Here is a 19,676-nt window from a genome sequence, read left to right on the forward strand (position 1 = left end):
TCCTCCCCCCCCCCCCCCGCCCCATCCCCCGAGGGCTCCTCTTCCTCTCCATGACCCTAACTGTTGGCATTTTTAGGGCCTTCCCGAAGGCCACGGGCTTTTTTCTAGGTATACTTTTCCCTCTGGTGACCTCAACATTTCTAGGACTTTAAATGTTCTCTTTTCCGACAGCTCTTAAATTTACACTCCACTTTAGACCTCTCCTCTGAGCCACAGGCCTGCATGTCCTTACGTCTCCTCTCCTGCGCCTTGGACATTTCACACTTAACATGTTCACGAGGCTGCACCAGCCCTTGCTTTCCATGCCTGCCTTTCTCACCTCAGCTGACAGCACTGCCATAGAAAGATCCCGTTGCTCCCACCTGAGGACTGTTTCCTTTGTTCCCCCCATCATCCACCAGCAAAGCCGAGTCTACCTATAAATGGGTCTCCAGTGGTGTAGAGGAGTGGCCCCAACGTCAGTCCCGCCTGTGTGTCTTCCTCACAGCACCAACCTCAACTTGGAGTTATGTGTGAACCTGTTCATCTTTGCGATGGAAGCAAGCATTGTGAAAGGGGAGACCGGGTCCGGACTGCTCTCTACTGTATTTGCCAGCAGCACCTTAATGTGTATTTACTGAATGAATGAAACTCTATGAGAAATGACAGGCCCTAGACTTTTATCTTTATGGAGAACATAGGCATTTAAACCAAAAAAGGTGCCTTACAACACTGTGGGATCACCTCAACACATACTCCAACATTCCTAATGTAATCTCTCTCCAGACTTTTTACCTAGGAGCGCACGAAGTAGAGTGACAGAGACTGGCCACTGTGAATCCCTACGAGAACCGAGGCCTCCCAAGGTGCCGGTGCGCCATCTCTCACATGTGAGAGACAGATCACACCTCTGGAGTCAGTCAGGCCTGAGCCAAATCTTAGTTCTGGCAAAAGCTGTGTCTTCCCGTAAGTCACTTAAACACTCTAAGCCTGCTTCCTCAAATGTTCTTAGAAAGAGGCCATGACTGAGGATTCAAAGATGTCTTACTTGTTAGACGGTGTTCTGTGGTGCTTGATACCTAACAGATACACATAAAAAGTGGCCAAGAAACCCATCCCAACCTCTCCCATTCCAAAACACAGCACTACATTTGGTAAGAATATAAACAAAAATCTGACGTACAGCAGATGGCTTTTTTATTTTTGGAACTGCCATACTTCAAGCCATTCTCTTTTAGCAGAGAAAGGCAGGAATTAGCTTGGTATGACACAGTACTGGAGAAGAGCAGAAAGAATACTAGACTTGCCATCAGCTGGTCTGAGTTTGAATATTGACTTTGCCCTTTGTAACTTATGTGAATTTAATCTCATTTGATCTCTTCAAGCTTCTTGAAGTGTAAAGCACAGTCATGGCCGTCAGGGATAATACAAAGATGTTCCATAAATCTTAACTTGGAGATGCAAAAGCTCAGGCAAGGGTGATTAAGAAGTTTGGAGCTGAAGGTCATCAGACCATTAGAGGCAGACAGAAAACCTGGGCTACAGGGTGAAGTCTCTCAAGTGTGGAAAAGATGAATGAAATGTTCCAAACTCCCAAACACCAGGTCTACCATTTTAAGATGCTATTTATAAAGGCAAAATGCCTACTGGACTCTACCTTTCAGATTCATGTTGGTGAAAGTGCTCAGATGTCTAAGGGGAAATAAAATGAGTTTCTTCAGAGCTGCTGAACAGTGTTTGTGACACTTCTCATTTCTGTTCTTTTGGCTTTTTGCCAAAGCTCCAAGAATGTCAACAATGCTTCCAAACCTAATAACAGAAACGGCCAGGAGAGAAGGGTGTATTCAACAGAAACATATATCAATTTGTTTTATCTGTTGCTCTAGTTTAAATTCCCCCAAAGGACTGCTGGAACGCACTGTTCCAGAAATCTCAGAGAAAAAAGCCCACTGGAAACGCAGGAGTCAGAACCTGTTTACATCCTCACTTTCAAGGCAATTAATTGCATTCTCTCAGAACAAAAAAAAAAAGCAGGTTTTACTCACTTTCTCCACCAAGGGAAGTTTTGCTCCATTTCTTACAACATTTCAAAATTTAAACCCACGATAACTGAAAAATTCAAATACCCAATTTGCCTCTGATTCGATTGTTCAAGACCAGATTTACTGTTGAGAGTACAAAGTGCTATTCTTGTAACAGAGTTTTATAGAGAGGCTCATTAGCTTTAATGACCAACTCAGAGTTTAAACAGATAAACAAGATGGGTTTGTGACTACTTTTCCTCTCCTCAGTTGTAACACTTGAGGAAAATCCTATCTACTGGTAAGTGATTTTATTATTTTTAAAATTTTTATTTTAATGTTTATTTATTTTTGAGAGAGAGAGAGAGAGAGACAGAACGTGAGCAGGGAAGGGGCAGAGAGCGAGGGAGACACAGAATCTGAAACAGGCTCCAGGCTCTGAGCTGTCCGCACAGAGCCTGATGCAGGGCTTGAACTTGTGTACTGCGAGATCATGACCTGAGCTGAAGTTGGAAGCTTAACCGACTGCACCACCCAGGTGCCCCTGGTAAGTGATTTTACACATCAGATGGAGAGATTGTCTTCTGTATAATTTATCAGATTTATTCTTCTGAAAATCTTTTTTCCCCCCTTAAACCAAAAGGAAGAAGGTGAAGCTTCTGAAGAAAGATGATATGTTCAATAGTATAATACAAATTTTTTCTAGCAACTGACCTGTAAAAGCCCACATAAGAATCCTATAAAATGTATCAAAATCCCTCAGTAAGCACAGATTCAACACCCCTCCATCCAGCTGCTTCAACTCAGTCTTAGGGCTCAGGCCTTTCTGACTGGACAGTCTGCTGTGAGGAGCAGTTAGGGAGAAAGATGGAAATAGGGCTGCGTGGTTTGGGCCTAAAAGAAACTTTTTAAAAACTTATTAATAATGAAATGACAGATACTTGAAAGATGTCATCTGGGTCTGCCCTAGCAGGAAGTCTGAGGCTAATGCTAGGTTCATGTTTTCAGATATTTTGTACGAAGCTGTTTGCCTACTGTCTCCCAAGCCTTTGAAAGCACACACAAAAAATCCTTAATAGAAATAGGAATATGAATTCTGAGGAGGAAAGTCAAAGACATTGTTCATAAAATGGAACGAGAAGGTAGAGAATGATACCAGATCGGGTATCCAGAAGAGGGTCTGGCCAGGGTCCCTGGCTGTCTAAACAGCATTACCATCACATACAGCACTAAAATTCAACACCACAGAGAAAAAAAGTTTCCAATCTCCAAACAAAATTCAGCCTCCCAAATCACCTGGTTCTCTCTCTCTCCCAACCTGTGAAGCAACCATCAGAGTAAACTGGTGGGTATCAACAAAGGAAATGAGAATGATCACCTCCATTTCATACATGGGGGGCCCAAGGATGTCTTTCAGAGCATGGAAATCAATCAAAATCGGCATTTCGGGTGGTAGGGCTAAGTCCGTAGTGTCACTGATAGACTCAGGTTTTGCATCTTCTAAGATGTGTTCTTTGCAACCTAAGAGAGAAAAATATATTTAGAGATTCTCAGAGATTGGCAGCTTTGCAAATTCATTAGCAGTATACATTAAACAGAAGCACAGACTGATTTAACAGATCAGTCACTTTTATGCATTTATTCAGGCACAAAAATTCACCTTGTGATCTACAGAACCCCGGCAGAGAATCAGTCTTTCAAGAGCCCCTTGAAGGTGATGTAATGTATTGTCTTGTTCGTTTATTCAAACCTGTTTGTCCTCTACCCCTAAGGCACAACTTTGCCTGTCTTCTTTTATTATATTCTTAAGCTAGGAACAATGCCTGGCTCTGTTCAACTTTAGAGAACAGATACTGAAGGGCCAAATGCAATAGGTTACTTTGTATAATTTCATTAGATCAATGGAACACAGTTTTGAATTCCCTCTTCAGAGGAGTTCCATCAGGTGTCCCTGACAGGCAGCATGAACTTGGAAATGACAGATCCCAGTATAAGCAGTGCTTCTTTTGGTAAACATATAGCTCAACTCCAAGATTATCACTTTCCAATAAAAACAAATATAATGGCAGTGCCAGGGTAAGAAAATATGAAGCCTGGTCTGAAATGCCCCAAATGAAGGACTATTCTCTTTACCTGCCTAAGAGCGCTGCTTGCTAACAACTTGTTAGAGTATGGACTCATTTTGGTTTGAGCCTAGACATACAAGGAGCAAGAGCCAACTGACCTATCAGACCACTTTCTACTGGTCTCTGTAATTCCAGTTTGAGGGAAGAAAAATGTTACTTAGCCAGAAACCTAAAAAATAGATGTTTAACATACATGAGGGACGCCTGGGTGGCTCAGTCTGTTAAATGTCTAACTTTGACTCAGGTCATGATCTCACAGCTCTGGAGTTGGAGCCCTGCATTGGGCTTGCTGCTGTCAGTGTGAAGCTGGTTTTGGATCCAGGCGCCCTCTACCCCACCCGGCTGGCGCACAAACGCTCTCTCTCTCTCTCTCAAAAATAAAAACATTAGAAAACTACAGAATATCTGACTTGTATTCATCCTCATTCCTAGTTCTGCTCTTCTTTTAGCTTTGCCATACATAATTCTTCTAGTTCTTGTACTATCTCAGAAAATGTTTTTTAATTTTTAAATAAAAAAATATCTAAATATAATTATTGTCAAATTGGCTTACATACAACACCCAGTGTCTCATGAAATGTTTAGGGCATCTTTCATGACTTTTTTTTTTATAGATATATACCCTTCCTTCTGGAAATGATTACAGTAACACTCGATATATTGTCATTCTAAAGTCACCCCTATTTTATTTTTGCTGTGATTCTTCTATTCTGATATCTCATGAAGTTAAAAGAATTGTTTTTCACTAACTCCTTTCCTTCTAAAAGTGATTCCTAAACATGTTTAACAATATTAGACCCTAATTTTAGACTCTAATGATAACTGGAGACATCCTGGGATGTTCCTAAATGAGCCCCCGTGTAGAACAACCTTGCTATGACCCTCACTGTGAATGGCTCCCTTCATCTGCTCTCCTACAGGGCCTTACGGGCTCCTCTGCAAGGCTGAATCATGAGAGATACAGGGCAGAAAACAGACAAGAACTCAGCTTTTTTGCCTCTTTCTGGCCATCAGACTGTAGGCCCAGCATTAAACCCTGCGCTATCTATCTCTATAGAATTCAGGAGAAAATCCTCTGTAGACTGCCAAGTGCAATGCATGTGTTGTACCTTAAATGTAAGTCTGGAGTTATATCTATTCTATAGTCATTTCTTCATAACGTCATTTCAGCTTTCAAAGTTTGGATCCTAGGAAGTCTTCCCTGATGTCTCCAACTTCCCATAGCACTTTTCTGTCTCACTAACTGCAGCAATCACTGGGTTACTCAGCAGCTTGTGGAAATGGGAGGTTTTCTGCTTGCTGCTCTGTGTACAGCCTGTCCGAGCAGTATCAGTAAGGAGGGCAGGAAGGCACTTCAACAGCCAGATGAGCTCCATTAGATTTCAAAGCAGCACAGAAAGCAGGTGTTACTGCTTAATTAAAATTAATACACAGAAAGAAAAGCATCACTTGTGTAAGGCTACTGCTGTACCCTAAAAATGAAGGGTTCTGAAACTTCAGCCTATACACAGAAGAGGCCGTGAGGCCCTTTCTCCTGGTGTGCTGCTGGATGGGCTTTCCTGAGATCTAATTACTGCTGCCAGCCTGGAATTCACGATCACAGGAGGAAGTCATGCTGGAAGGGTGAAAGCCAATCCACAATTACGTAACCAATGCTTCAGGACATCCAATCCCTTTCCAAGTGGGGTAGTGAACTCAGGGCTTGGAGCATGGAGGGAGTGGCGGTGGGGAGAGATATTTCTAACAAAACTAGGCCTCATTAAGATAAAAGATGGCAATTTACTTCAGGCTTTAGGAGCAGCAACTGAGTTATGAAACATTCAATAAACTTAAAACTAATCTGTGCTTCAATATGTTCCACCATTAGAATACAAACCTAGAGAACTAAAGCTCACACCAAAAAGATGGTGCTGGCTAATCAGGAACGACAGGCCAGCACTGGATTTTAAGAATCATCCACTAGGATCTACATGTACTGCAAAGTGAGAGTAAGGAGCTACCAAAAATTCAGAGAATTCACACTTCAATTCCTCATTAAAGCAACCAACCAAAACATCATCTTAACAAAGATGCCATTCAATTTTTTTTTAATGTTTTATTTACATCTGAGAGAGAGACAGAGAGAGAGAGAGAGAGAGAGAGAGAGAGAGAGAGAGAGAGACAGTGTGAACAGAGGAGGGGCAGAGAGAGNACAGAGAGAGAGAGAGAGAGAGAGAGAGAGAGAGAGAGAGAGAGACAGTGTGAACAGAGGAGGGTCAGAGAGAGGGAGATACAGAACCTGAAATAGGCTCCAGGCTCTGAGCTAGCTGTCAGCACAAAGCCTGACGTGGGGTTCAAACCCACAAACCGTGAGATCATGACCTGAGCCGAAGTCAGACACTTAACCAACTAAGCCACCCAGGTGCCTCCAAAGATGCCATTCAAGGCATGAAGCCTGGGTTATAGATGAAAGCCCAGTATCCTAAGCACAAAGTTTCAAGCACTCAGCTCTAGTGCCAGGTCCCTTCCCCACATCAGGGGGATCAGTACCAAGAGAAGACAGGGGCAGAGTCCCAACGGTTCACTACTGGCCTTGCCCCCGACTGTAGCATCCCAGCAAGGGGTGCTTTTTAAGGCAAGGCAAACAGCAACAATTAAAAAAAAGTTCAATCTCTGTTGACATAACACATGCCCTGTCCTGCAAGTGCTTCCTAAACGGCCAACAGTCATGTGAAAGAGGATGGTTTCACCAAGCAGCAAAGAAATGTAAATTATAAAAGCAAGATACCATTTCCTGGCTACCAAATTAAACTAATGAGCAAAGAAGTTTAAGAAATGACAAAGATCAGTGTTAAAGAAAGTGAAGAGGTCTTCCCAAACACTGAGCTTATGGAAATCTAAAAAGTGATTCAATCTTTCAGAAAAGCCATTTGTCAATACACTGAAAGACTCCCAAATATTCACACTCTCGGACCCAGCGGTCCGATTTTGCAGGAACCGGTCTTTAAGGTCACAATGAGAGGTGTAGACAAGTGTTATGTAGGCAACGGTTTTGACAACAAACCTACCTGCTGCAGCACTGGCTATATTTAGGTCCAATAGAAAATTAGATCTAATATAGATACTCAAATTAGGAATATGGTTAAGTAAAACTGTGGAACATCTATCCAATAAAATACTACACAGTCACTAAGATTGTTTCCCAAGAGTTTTAAAGTAATGTGAGAAAATTCTTTTGAAACAATGTCAATTTGTAGAAAGGGGAGAGTATCCACTTTCACATGGCACAATTTTTACCAATATAACATAATATAAATATACATGAGCGTCCGGCTCTGTGCTGACAGTTCAGAGCCTAGAGCCTACTTTGGATTCAGTATCTGTCTCTGCCCTCCCCTGTTCACTCACTCTCTCTCTCTCAAAAATAAACAAACATTAAAAAATAAAATAGGAACACTTGGATGGCACAGTTGGTTAAACGTCCGACTTTGGCTCAGGTCATGACTACACAGTTCGTGGATTCCAGCCCTGTGACAGGCCCTGTGCTGACAGCTCAGGCAGAGCCTGGAGCCTGCTTCAGATTCTGTGTCTCCTCTCTCTCTGCCTCATCCCTGGTTCATGCTCTCTCTCTCAAATATAAACAAACACTTAAAATTAATAAAAATAAAATAAAAAAATTGGGGCACCAGGGTGGCTCAGCAGGTTAGGCATCTGACTTCAGCTCAGGTCATGATCTCACGGTTCATGGGTTTTAGCCCCATGTTGGGCTCTGTGCTGACAGCTCAAAGCCTGGAGCCTCATTCGGATTCTATGTCTCCCTCTTCCTCTGCCCTCCCCCTGCTCACGCTTTGTCTGTCTCAAAAAATAAACACTAAAAAATAAAATATAGTAATATATATGAGAATGAATGACATGCTATAGTCCAAAATGTTAAAGTTATTCCCTGAGTTATGAGATTAAGATTACATGATGAAATGGTCAATCAAAGTCTCCAATCCTGCTCTGACTTCCTAGACGGCCTTGAAAAAAGTTACTTTACCTCTGTCTCTGGTTTTTCTAATCTGTAAAACCATAATAATTATAGTAACCCTCATGGAGTCACTGGGAGAATTTAGCAATGTTTAAAGTCAAATATGTGTAAATAAGAGGAAGTGAATTATATAGTTGGAGAAATATTTTACACAGACTCTGCTAAGACTTGCAGGTCTTACTCTAGCCACTTTTGTTAGCAGAAGACAAAATGCAACCTAATTCCACCCAGGGCCCCAGAGATAGGGCTTTGACACAGTCACAGAATGGCTGGGAATCACATAAATTTAACATATGTAAGAAAAAAAGAAAAAGAAATCAAAACTCAAGATTCTTCAATATGCTATAATATATATGACTATTACATTACCAAAATTTTGTTTAGAAATAATTTTGAAATTATTGAAATAACTTAAATATAGAAATATTCTTAAAAGTAATAAAGTGCTATAAAATAGGGGTTAAAAGAAAGGATGTGGAAAAGTAAAATGAGTAAAATAAGCTAGCTCAACCTCACTCTACTTCAAATATTTCTTTACTTAAATAAAACTGCTCTAAAAGTGGGAGGAAACTGAAGTTCTTCTTGTTGATTAACTCTGCTCAGAGATGTCTCCAAGCTCTTCTTTCATCCCCGTTATCAGCCTGTTTTAAGAGTCTAATTCAGGACACAGCCAGGATGGTCAGGGAATAACCAAGGAGTTTCACTGCATGAAGGGAGCAGATAAGGGAGCAGCACTCTGGGGCACAACCTGCAATGCAGTCAGTTGCTCTGCTCAACCGTGGCCCCCCTGCAGCACAACAAACAGACGTGTGCTGTGGTGATGGCTGCTGGCACAGCAAGAATGCAGTGGGGGCTAAGCCAGGCTCTGGAGTTGATGTCACACGGTTATTAGGAAAGGATACTCTATAGCTACAAACGCCTCATGAGAAAGGATTAGGCTTTCCTGAGCAGCTGTCCCTGGGACACGATTGGATCGAGTGCTCCTTTCCACCCACATTTCCCCCTCACAGAGGAGCATGACTTAAATGAAAGCAGGCCCAAAAGCCCAAGAATCACTGTGGGAAGGAAGGAGAGAGGAAGACATTAAGAAGGGAGATAAGGAAGAAGAATACAGGGCTATAATACCTCTGGAAATGCCAGTAGCTTTGTGTTAAAAAGAAAAAAGTTTCTTGTTTTCTGAATAAATCTTGTGGCAAATAGTGTCTCTTGGCAGGTGATCTAACCAATGGAAAGTAGCAGAGGCCAAGAACCCAAAAAAGCTACTAACGTACAATTCCCCAGAATGTAGGGGAAATGAAAATTGAGGAAACCACAGACAGCCCTAGGTCTTCTATAATCATCTTTACTGCAGACAGAACATTTTAGTTATCACTTATTCTCTGTACTCTGCTTAACGTCAAGCATGCACTACAATCTCAAGTGCCAGCTCATGAGCTCAAAAGCTACATTTTCTGGCATAGCGATAGTAGAAACCCTTTCATCTTGATTATGGAAGGAGTGTTCATTTTCACAAAGAGGTTTTTTAAAAAAAAAATTTTATGTTTATCTATTATTGAGAGACAGAGCATGAGCATGGGAGGGACAGAGAGAGGGGGAGACACATCCAAACCAGTCTCCAGGCTCTGATCTGTCAGCACAGAGCCCGACATGGGGCTCAAACTCATAAACTGCGAGATCATGACCTGAGCTGAAGTCGGACACTTAACAGACTGAGCTACCCAGGTGCCCCCCGAAGAGTGGGTTTTTAATGCTGGCAGGGTAGAGTTGGAGGAGGAAAGAATGGAGTATACCATAATACTGTTAACTGCAGCCAACAATCACCAGGACCCAAACACAGGGTTAATTCTTCAAAGAAATGAATACTACCTGTTTCTGTCATATTAATACAATGTCCATGGGGAATAGTTTCCTGAGAATGTTTGGGTCCCATTCTGAGGATTAGCAGAATTCAGGAAGAATCAGGAATTCAATAAGCATAGGAGAAAACCATGATATATAAAATTTCAAAGCCCAGGCAGAAAGTCAAAGCTGGCCCAGCTCTCCATTTTATACTCAAGGAAACTGAGAGCCAGGGAAGTTAAACCAGCTGTCTTAAATGCACAGCAAATTGCACAGCAAATCAGAGACAGTACCAGGATTCCTGGCTCCTGGCCAAGGTTACCTCTTTTGTTCCAACCCTGCTGTCCAGTTTAGAAAAACTGTATTTCAAGAGCTCCTTGACATAACAAGGCAGCCAGGTGGGAAATTTAGAGATTAGGTTATTTTCTTCCTAACTGGAAATAATCAACCTAAGTGGTAATACAGACAAGGATTTTCTTTTATGAGTTTTGTAAAACAAAACAAAAACTTATGAAAGACTTGGAAATGGGTGGAAAGAGACTGCTGTGTATTCTGTCCAGTGTATTCTTCTAGCCGGTCTGTGTCTTACTGCTTTGAAGCTATTTTTCAATTCTGTATGTATAGTAACCAGAGAGTAATGCAAATGATGCTCGTCCACAGAAATGAAAGTGAACTTTGTCCAGTACAGGTACAGCAGATCCTCTCCCTTTCCCAAGATGCTGGTTTTGCACATTTCAGCATTCTTGACTGCCTCTGTAGGTATGTGTGCACTTTCTGGATCACCAGAAAACCAACTGTTAATAGGTTAATAAAAATCTTTTCATGTGTGGTCATTTTATATTTGTATGATAGTGATGATTTTGCTATTAAGAGTGATAGATCTTCCCAGCAGCCAACTCTTAACCATCTTGAGTAGCTAATATTTTTCAATTAAAAAGATCTTAGGGTCTCAGACAGATATACAAATACACCATATTGCTTTAGGTACAAAAACACGAAACGTCCATTTTCAGTATTCTTGTCTTTGGGTAGATCCTCAGAAATATACAGTAGATGTACAACTCACCCTCCTTACCTCCAAGAGCCCTTGGAGTCAAGAGAGCCTGAGTTTGTGGTCCAGCTCTTTCCACCTGTAAGCTCTATGACTTTGAGAAATTTCCTTAACTTTTTAAAAACTTTTTATTATGGTAACATATGTATCATATAATATGGATTTTAACCATCTGCAAGAATACAATTCAGTGGAACTAAATACATTTGCAATGCTGATATAACCATTACCACCATGTATACCCAAACTACTTCATCATCTCCATATAAACTCTGTAGCCATTAAATAATACCTCCCTCTTTATCCACCGTTCTATTCTACTTTTCTGTCTTTACGAATGTGCCTATCCTAGGTAACTCAATATATGGAATCACAGAATATTTGCCTTCTGTGTCTGGCTTATTCACTTAGCACAAGGTTTTCTAAGCCTAGTCATGTTGTAGCATCAAATTTTCATCCTTTTTTCCCACTGTATGTATCTATCACATTTTGCTTATCAAGTCATCTACTGATGGACAACTGAGTTGTTTGCGTCTTTTGGCTATTGTGAATAATGTTGCTGTGAACACTGGTATCTGTTTGAGTCCATGTGTTCCACACCCTTTTGGATATACACCTAGAAGTGGAATTTCTGGGTTATATGGTTTACTTTTTGAGGGACTGATGAATGGTTTTCCACAGCAGCTACACCATTTTATGCTCCTTCCAACAATGCATGAAGGTTCTAATTTCTCTACATCTTTACCAATGCTTTTTATTTTCCTGTTTTTTCTTATAGGCATGAAGTAGTATCTCACTGTGGTTTTCATTTGATTTACTAACTAGTGATGTTGAGCATCTTTCCATGTGCTTATTGGCCATCTGCCTATCTTCTTTGAAATGTCTATTCAAGTCCTTTGATCATTTTTGAATTGAGTTGCTTTTGTTGGTTAAAGTTGCAGGAGTTTTTTTATACATTTCTGGATATCAATCCCTAATCAGATATATGATTTGCAAATATTTTCTTCCATTCTGTGGGGTATTTTTTTTTTAACTTTCTTGATGGTGTCTTTTAGTGTTCTATCCATAATTTCATTGTAAAATCTAATGTCATGAAGATTTTCCCCAATGTTTTATCTAAGAGTTTATAACTTAAGCTCTCAAATTTAGGACACTGATCAAATTTTAATTTTGTATTAATTTTGTATTTGTTTGTTTTGAAAGGGCCTAACTTCATTCTTTTGCATGTGAAAAGCATTTTCCCAGCACTACCTGTTAAAAAGACTTTCCTTATTGAATGGTCTTGGCATCCTTGATAAAAATCAACTGACCATATATGTGAGCCTTTCTTTTTTTTTTTTTTTGGTAATAACATTTTTCTTTTTTCTTTCTTTCTTTTTTTTACAAATAGTTTATTGTCAAATTAGTTNAAGCCTTTATTTCTGTGCTCTCTATTCTATTCTACTGGTCTGTCTGTCTTTATTCCAGTATCATACCATCTTAATTAATGTAGGTTAACAGAAGATTCAAAGTCAGGAGGTGAGAGTCCTCCATTTTGATCTTTTTCAAGATTTCTTTGGGTAGCTGGGGCCTGCTGCAATTCCTAATGAATTTGAAGATCGATTTTTCCATTTCTCTCAAAAAGACTTGAAGTTCCAGAAGAGACTGTACTGAATCTGTAGACTACACTGAAACTGTAGATCTCAACAATGTTAAGTCCTTCTATCTATACTTTCATTTATTAGGCCTTTTAAAATTTCTTTCCAGTAATGTTTGGTATCTTTCACCTCCTTGATGAGATTTATTCTTATGTATTCAATTCTATTAGATGTTACTGTAAATGGAATTTGTTTTTCCATTTTGTTTTTTCTCATTATGATAAGTGTAATCTTTAATACCAATCCCCTATTTCTCCCATTCCTGCTTGCACCTCCCATCTAGTACAGCCAACAGTTTGTTCTCAATAGTTGAAAGTCTGTTTCTTGGTTTGTCTTTTGTTTTTTTCCTTTGCTTGTTTTAGTTCTTAAATTCTGCATATGAGTGAAATCATATGGTATTTATCTTTCTCTGACTTATTTCATCTAGCATTATACTCGCTAGCTCTACCCACATTGTTGTAAATCACAAGACCTCATTCTTTTTATGGCTGAAAAATATTCCACTGTGTATGTATACACCACAACTTCTTTATCCAATCATTAGTCAATGGACACTTGGGCTGTTTCCATAGTTTGGCTATTGTAAATAATGATGCAATAAACATAGGGGTGTATGTACCCCTCTGAATTACTGTTTTTGTATTTTCTGTGTAAATACTCAGTAGTGCGATTACTAGATTGTAGGGCAGTTCTATTTTTAATTTTTTGAGGAATCTTCATACTATTTTCCACCATACCAGCTTGCATTCCCACCAACAGTGCAAGAGGGTTCCTTTTTCTATATCTAAATATTCGCCAACACCTGTTGTTCTGTGTTTTTGATCTCAGTCATTCTGACAGGTGTGAGGTGATATCTCATTGTAGTTTTGATTCCCATCTGCTATTATAAATAGAATTGCTTTCTTTTTTCCTGTCCAGAATGTTCATTTCCCTTATCATTTTAAGCTTTCACTTTCTCTTCTAAGATGAGAGAAATAGTATCTACACTTCAAACAGTTGTTACAGGGGCAACGGACACAGGATATATAGGAATAATGAAAGAACAGTATATCCACTAAGTTTAGCCTTCGAGCTAGTCTACCTAGGTTAGAATCTTGACTCTGACATTTACTAGCCTGTACATCCTGCTTAGAGGATGTCTGTAAGCACCATTTTTCCCAAAGGATTTGCTCACTTTGTCTCTGTGCCACATTTCAGCAATTCTCACAGCATTTTACTTTTTCATCATTATTACATGGTGGTCTGTGATCAGTGATCTTTGCTGTTACTACTGTAATTATTTTGGGGCACCACAAATCACGCCCATGTAACAGGGTGAATTTAATCGGTAAATGTTATGTGTTCTGATTGCTAACGACGGCCATTCCCATCTTCTCCCTCTCCTTGGGCCTTCCTGTTCCCAGAGACACAGCAATACTGAGATTAGGCTAATCAATAACCATACAATAGCCTCTAAGTGTTCAAGTGAAAGGAAGAGTCACACATACACTTTAAGTCAAAAGGTAAAAATGATTAGGCTCAGTGAGGGAGGCATGTCTAAAGCCAAGAAAGGCTGAAAGCCGACCCTCTTGGCCAAGCAGCCAAGTTGTAAATGTTAAGGAACAGTTCCTGAAGGAAATTTAAAGTGTTACTCCAGTGAACACATGAATGATAAAAGTTAAACAGCCTTATTGCTGATATGGACAAAGCTTGAGTGGTCTGGAGAGAAGATCAAACCAGGCACACATTCCCTTAAGCCAAAGCCCAATCCAGAGCCAAGGCCCTAAGTCTCTTTAATTCTGTGCAGGCTGAGAGAGGTGAGGAAGCTTCAGAAGAAAAGTCTGAAGCTAGGAGTAGTTGGTTCATGAGGTTTAAGGAAAATAACCATCCCTATAACATAACAGCACAAGGAGAAGCAACAAGTACTGATGAAGAAGCTGTAACAGGTTATCCAGAAGATCCAGCTAAGATAATTAATGAAGGTGGCTATAGTAAAAACAGATTTTCAATGTAGATGAAACAGCTTTCCATTGAAAGAAGATGCCATTAAGGACTTTTACTGGTAGAGAGGAAAAGTCCATGCCTTTAGAGCTTCAAAGGACAGATGACTCTCTTGTTAGGAGCTAATGTAGCTGGTAACTTTAAGTTGAAGTCAATGCTCAGTTACCACTCCAAGAATCCTTGGGCCCTTAAGAATTAGGCTAAATCTACTTTGCCTGTGTTCCAGAAATAAAACCACAAAGCTTGAATGACAGCACATCTATTTACAACACGGTTGATTGAATATTTTAAGGCCCCTGTTAAGATCCACTACTCAGAAAAAAAGATTCCTCTCCAAATACTGCTGCTCACTGACAATGCACCTGGTCACACAAGACCTCTGATGATGATGTAGGAGATTAACGCTGTTCTCATATATGCTAAAACAATATCCATTATGCAGCTCATGGATCAAGGAGTAATTTTGACTTTTGAATCTTATTTAAGAAATTCATTTTTGTGAGATTATAGCTGCCATAGATTAGTGATTCCTCTGATGGATCTGAGCAAAGTAAACTGAAAATCTGGAAAGGATTCACCATTCATTATGGAAGGCATTAAGAACACTTGTAACTCATGGGAAGAGGTCAAAATATCAACATGTACAGGAGTTTGGAAAAGTTGATTCCAATCCTCACAGGTGACTTTGAGCGGTTCAAGATTTCATTGGAGAAGTATCTGCAGATGTGGAAAGGATAAGAGAATCAGAATTAGAAGTGGAGCCTGGAAATGGGACTGAACTGCTGCAATCTCATGACAAAATGTTAATGGATGAGAAGTTGCTTCTTATGGATGAACAAAGAAAATGGTTTCTTCAGATGAAATCTACTTCTGGTGAAGATACAGTAAAGATTCTTGAAATGAGAACAGGTGGTTCAGAGTATTACATGAAGTTATTTGATACAGCAGTGGCAAGGTTTGAGGGGACAGACTCCCAATTTGGAAAGAAGTTCTACCATGGGTAAATGCTACCAAACAGCATCGCATGCTACTGAGCAATCATTTGTGAAAGGAACAATCAATGTGGCAAACTTCACTGCTGTCTTATTTTAAGAAACTACCACAGCTACCCCAAACCTTCACCAGCCACTACCCTGAACAGCAGCTATCATCACTGAGGCAAGATCTTCCACCAGCAAAAATTATGATTATGATTCACTGAAAGCTATGATGGTTAACATTTTTAGGAATGAAATATTTTTAAATTAAAGTATATATATTATTTTTAAGACACTTCACACTTAACAGACTACAGGATAGTGCAAATAGTGTAAATATAACTTTTATAGGTACTGGGAAGTAAAAAATTCATTTGATTCACTTTATGGTGGTGGTCTGGACCCAAGCCCTCAAAATCTCCAAGGTAAGCTGTGTCTGTCTTCACTACCTGAAAATGAATTGAAATCACTGCTCTGATTACATCACTTCCACACTTTCACATCTTTACTGGCCTGCATCACAAATTAAGCAAATTCCTAACTTCTAAGAGTTACGTGAGATCACCACAACAGATGCTGTATCACTTTTCTCATTGTAGTTCCCACTATTCTAGAACACCTTTTAGGCTGAAGCAGTGAACAGCACCCAGACCATAACTCAACAGTTATGGAGCAAAACCTTGTGTAAGAAACTGGGCCCTAGGTTCCTTATCAGTAGAATGAGATGAGCGAGATGAGCTCTAACCTTGCCACACCAACTCATCACAGTGCCTCACACAATGTAGCTGTTCAGTTATGCCCGCTGAAATAAATCTTTGTAAAATCTCTGGACAAATGACAAATCACCAAAGCAATGATTACTTTGATTTGCCAAAAGATTATTTTTCTTAATGCTGACTTTGTGAAGTAAGCATAAACATATTTAATTAGTGAAGATTAATTACATAATAATATTATTACTGAATGATTAAACCGTTTTCTTGGAAGTTGAATCCAATCATGCTGGGCTCCTGAATTCTGAAGCAGGAGCAAAATGAAATTCACTTGAATTGTTATTTGTGTGCATGGGTGCAGAAGGTGTGTCACTAGGTGTGTGAACAGCTAGTTGGCAGACAGGTCGTCCATGAACCAATGAAGGGGAATACTGTTTATATCTCAACTCTTAAGTGTGGGTATGTATATATGGATACAGACTGCATTTAGGTATGAAGAGGAAGCTATGTATGGTTGCAGTTATAAAAACTACTTTTTTTTTTTTTAACTGAGTCTGCTTTAAAAAATGAGATGAGATGCTGAGATTGTAACTGGCTTTGTCATTTCTTACAAGATAGTACAAGTATGTGCCTTGTGGCTAAACTGACCATGGATACAAGGCTTCTGAGAGCTTTCTCTTGGGAAGGCAGAAAGGAGAAAACAAAGTATCTTAAAAACAAATCAGAAAAACCTGAATATTTCCAACTCTATAATTTGTGCTGTCAGTTTCAGGTTAATCTTTTCCAGAAAACCATGCTCCCAGCCAGAGGAAGTGTGCTAAATGCAACTTAGATTCAAGTTACTGACCCGAGCTGCCAAGGCATTTGTGGCTGCATATTTTCAGTCTGTTGTTGTTGTTTTTAAAGGAACTAGCTCTAATGGAGAAATCCATGGTTCAAATGTCCAGAGAAACCCTTATGCTGGCCACAAAATCTTTTATATCCCTTCTGCCAGTATTTAATTCATTATTTTGGGTATGATGATACAACCTTAACACCACCAATTATCAAATTCACCTACTTACACTTCTACATAGTAAATACTGAGATATATATGGAAATTATGATTGTGAACCATTTTGCAATTTTAGAAGTAGTTATCTGTTCATGAAAACAAAGAATATTAAAATGGAATATCTGGAAAATATATTTTCCCATCTATCCATTCCAATTAATTCTGAGATGTAAGCAAATGATGATTGTCTCAATATACTAAAAACAATTTCAAAAAGCTACAATATCTATAAACAAAGCTTTCAATGATCAATTCAGTGCCTCACAGTACTTTTTTTTTTAAACTTTTTTTTAAACATTTATTTTTGAGAGACTGAGAAAGACAGAGTGTGAGTGGGGGAGGGGCAGAGAGAGAGGGAGTCATAGATTCTGAAGCAGGCTCTAGGCTCTGAGCTGTCAGCACAGAGCCCAACAGGGAGCTCAAACTCATGAATCATGGGATCATGACCTGAGCTGAAGTCGGATGTTTAACCGACTGAGCCACCCAGGTGCCCCCTAATAGCACTTTAAACACTGGCACAATGCTTGAAACGTCTCACATCTAAAAATTACTTTTTATATATCTACTTCCTCCAATGGATTGAATATATTTGTTAAAGGAGTTTTCCTTCATCTGCTTCCCAGGAACCAATCTAGAACCTGGCGTACAGTAAATGCTAGCTGACTCACTGACTGAATGAGTTAATACTATACAAGAGTCCAAAACATAGGGTCTTAACTTTGTACCAGACAAAGGAACATGGACCACTGTCTCTACAGCAGATTTTCTGCCTGAATAAATTTCATTTCCTGTATTAGAGATTCAAAAACTAGTCTTGGGAAACTTTTTGGAATATCAGTTAAAATGCAGACCATTTGTAATATTTAAAAAAAATACTATTGTTTTAATATCTTGTAACTTAAAAGGCTAGTTTTGATTACAGATGACAATGACACTTAAAGGCCATGACATCTTCCTATATGATTCATTAAATGAAAACAATGGCTTTTTAGTTCTTTGACAGTATTTGATGTTCCTGTCCCAAAATAGAGTTTAAATAACAAATATTTTGTCCCCTATCATACGTAAGTAGGGTTTTTCCTTCATTGTCACTTCCTTCCAGTCTGTATAGGCAAACAAATGTTTCTTAAACCAGGCCAATATTGATGAGGGAACAATGAATAAATTAGTATAAATGTCAGAAAAGAATATTTAGTATATCTTCATGACTTTGACACTACATGCCAACATGATATTTTCATTTCAGCATTAAAACACTTGATTTTAGATGTTTGGACACAACATGCTGCCTACCATCCCTATAAATGTAAAAACATTTAGCATAGAAACTCTTATTCTCTAGATTTCTTTCTTTTTTTTTTGTAATCTTGGTTTGTAAAATCCAATTAGCTGTAATAGAAGCCTACAAACGTCTGAAGCTTTAGAACCAGCAAGCCAGGTACATTGGGACTAAAACTCTCTCTTTAGTCTATCTTCCTCCACAGTTAATCTTAGTTCCTTTGACTATTAGAAAATTTTATTTGTCCTGAGCCACTAAGACAATCAAAGGAAAGACAAGCAAGAACAAGTGAAGAAAGACTTTACATACTGAAAATGTAAAACTGAATTAAAACTTCTAAGTCCGTCTATGTGACCTGGATCCTAGATAAGAAATAAGCTCAAGTATGACGCATGGATCATGATCAACGGCATGGCCCGTGCCATGATTCAATGGCACAGACTTCAGTGTTGGCTTAGAAAAATCCTCCTGACAAAAAAGTTTCTGAGATTTTGATGGCTGCTAAATTGCTATAGCTGTTTAAATTGGTAAATTCTATAAGAATAAGCAGAAATATTCAAACTTGTGTAGCTTAAAGATTAGAAAAACACAGGCCAATTTAAACCCAGCATCCATAAATACTAAAACTGGGACTTGTTACAAGGTGCTCAAAGACCTCTTAACCATCAGACACAGAAATGAAAAATCTGACTTCTGGGTATTAAAACAATCTAAAATAAACAGCCGAAGCATATGGCGTATGGTTTTCAGGTTCAGAGGCACACACCCAAACTACTCTCTCTTTTTTGTTCTAACACTAGCCAGAAAGGAAGATACAGGACTCAGGTTCAGACATTTGAGGACGTTTACATGTAACTGGAACCAAGTAATACTAAACTACTCAATTATCCTTGCTGCACTAAAAAACAGCTAACAAAGATTTTATGTCCCCAAAGAAAACAAACAAGGACATCAACAAAATCCACATTAAAAGTTGACAAAAAAGGCTGTTTCAATTGTTGCTAATGAACC

At 39.2% G+C, this 19,676-nt stretch overlaps 1 protein-coding gene across 1 annotated transcript in view; it reads right to left on the bottom strand.

Annotated features, from left to right (window-relative positions):
- Positions 1–19,676, bottom strand: part of LONP2 (lon peptidase 2, peroxisomal) — a 96,962-nt gene that overhangs the window by 10,978 nt on the left and 66,308 nt on the right. Inside the window, exon 13 of the mRNA XM_077751384.1 lies at positions 3,379–3,521. Within this exon, the coding sequence (XP_077607510.1) occupies positions 3,379–3,521 (143 nt within the window). The remainder of the gene's footprint in view (positions 1–3,378; positions 3,522–19,676) is intronic.

The sequence above is a fragment of the Crocuta crocuta genome, unplaced genomic scaffold, assembly GCF_008692635.1.
Source record: "Crocuta crocuta isolate KB4526 unplaced genomic scaffold, BGI_CrCroc_1.0 scaffold124, whole genome shotgun sequence".
Lineage (NCBI taxonomy): Eukaryota > Metazoa > Chordata > Mammalia > Carnivora > Hyaenidae > Crocuta > Crocuta crocuta.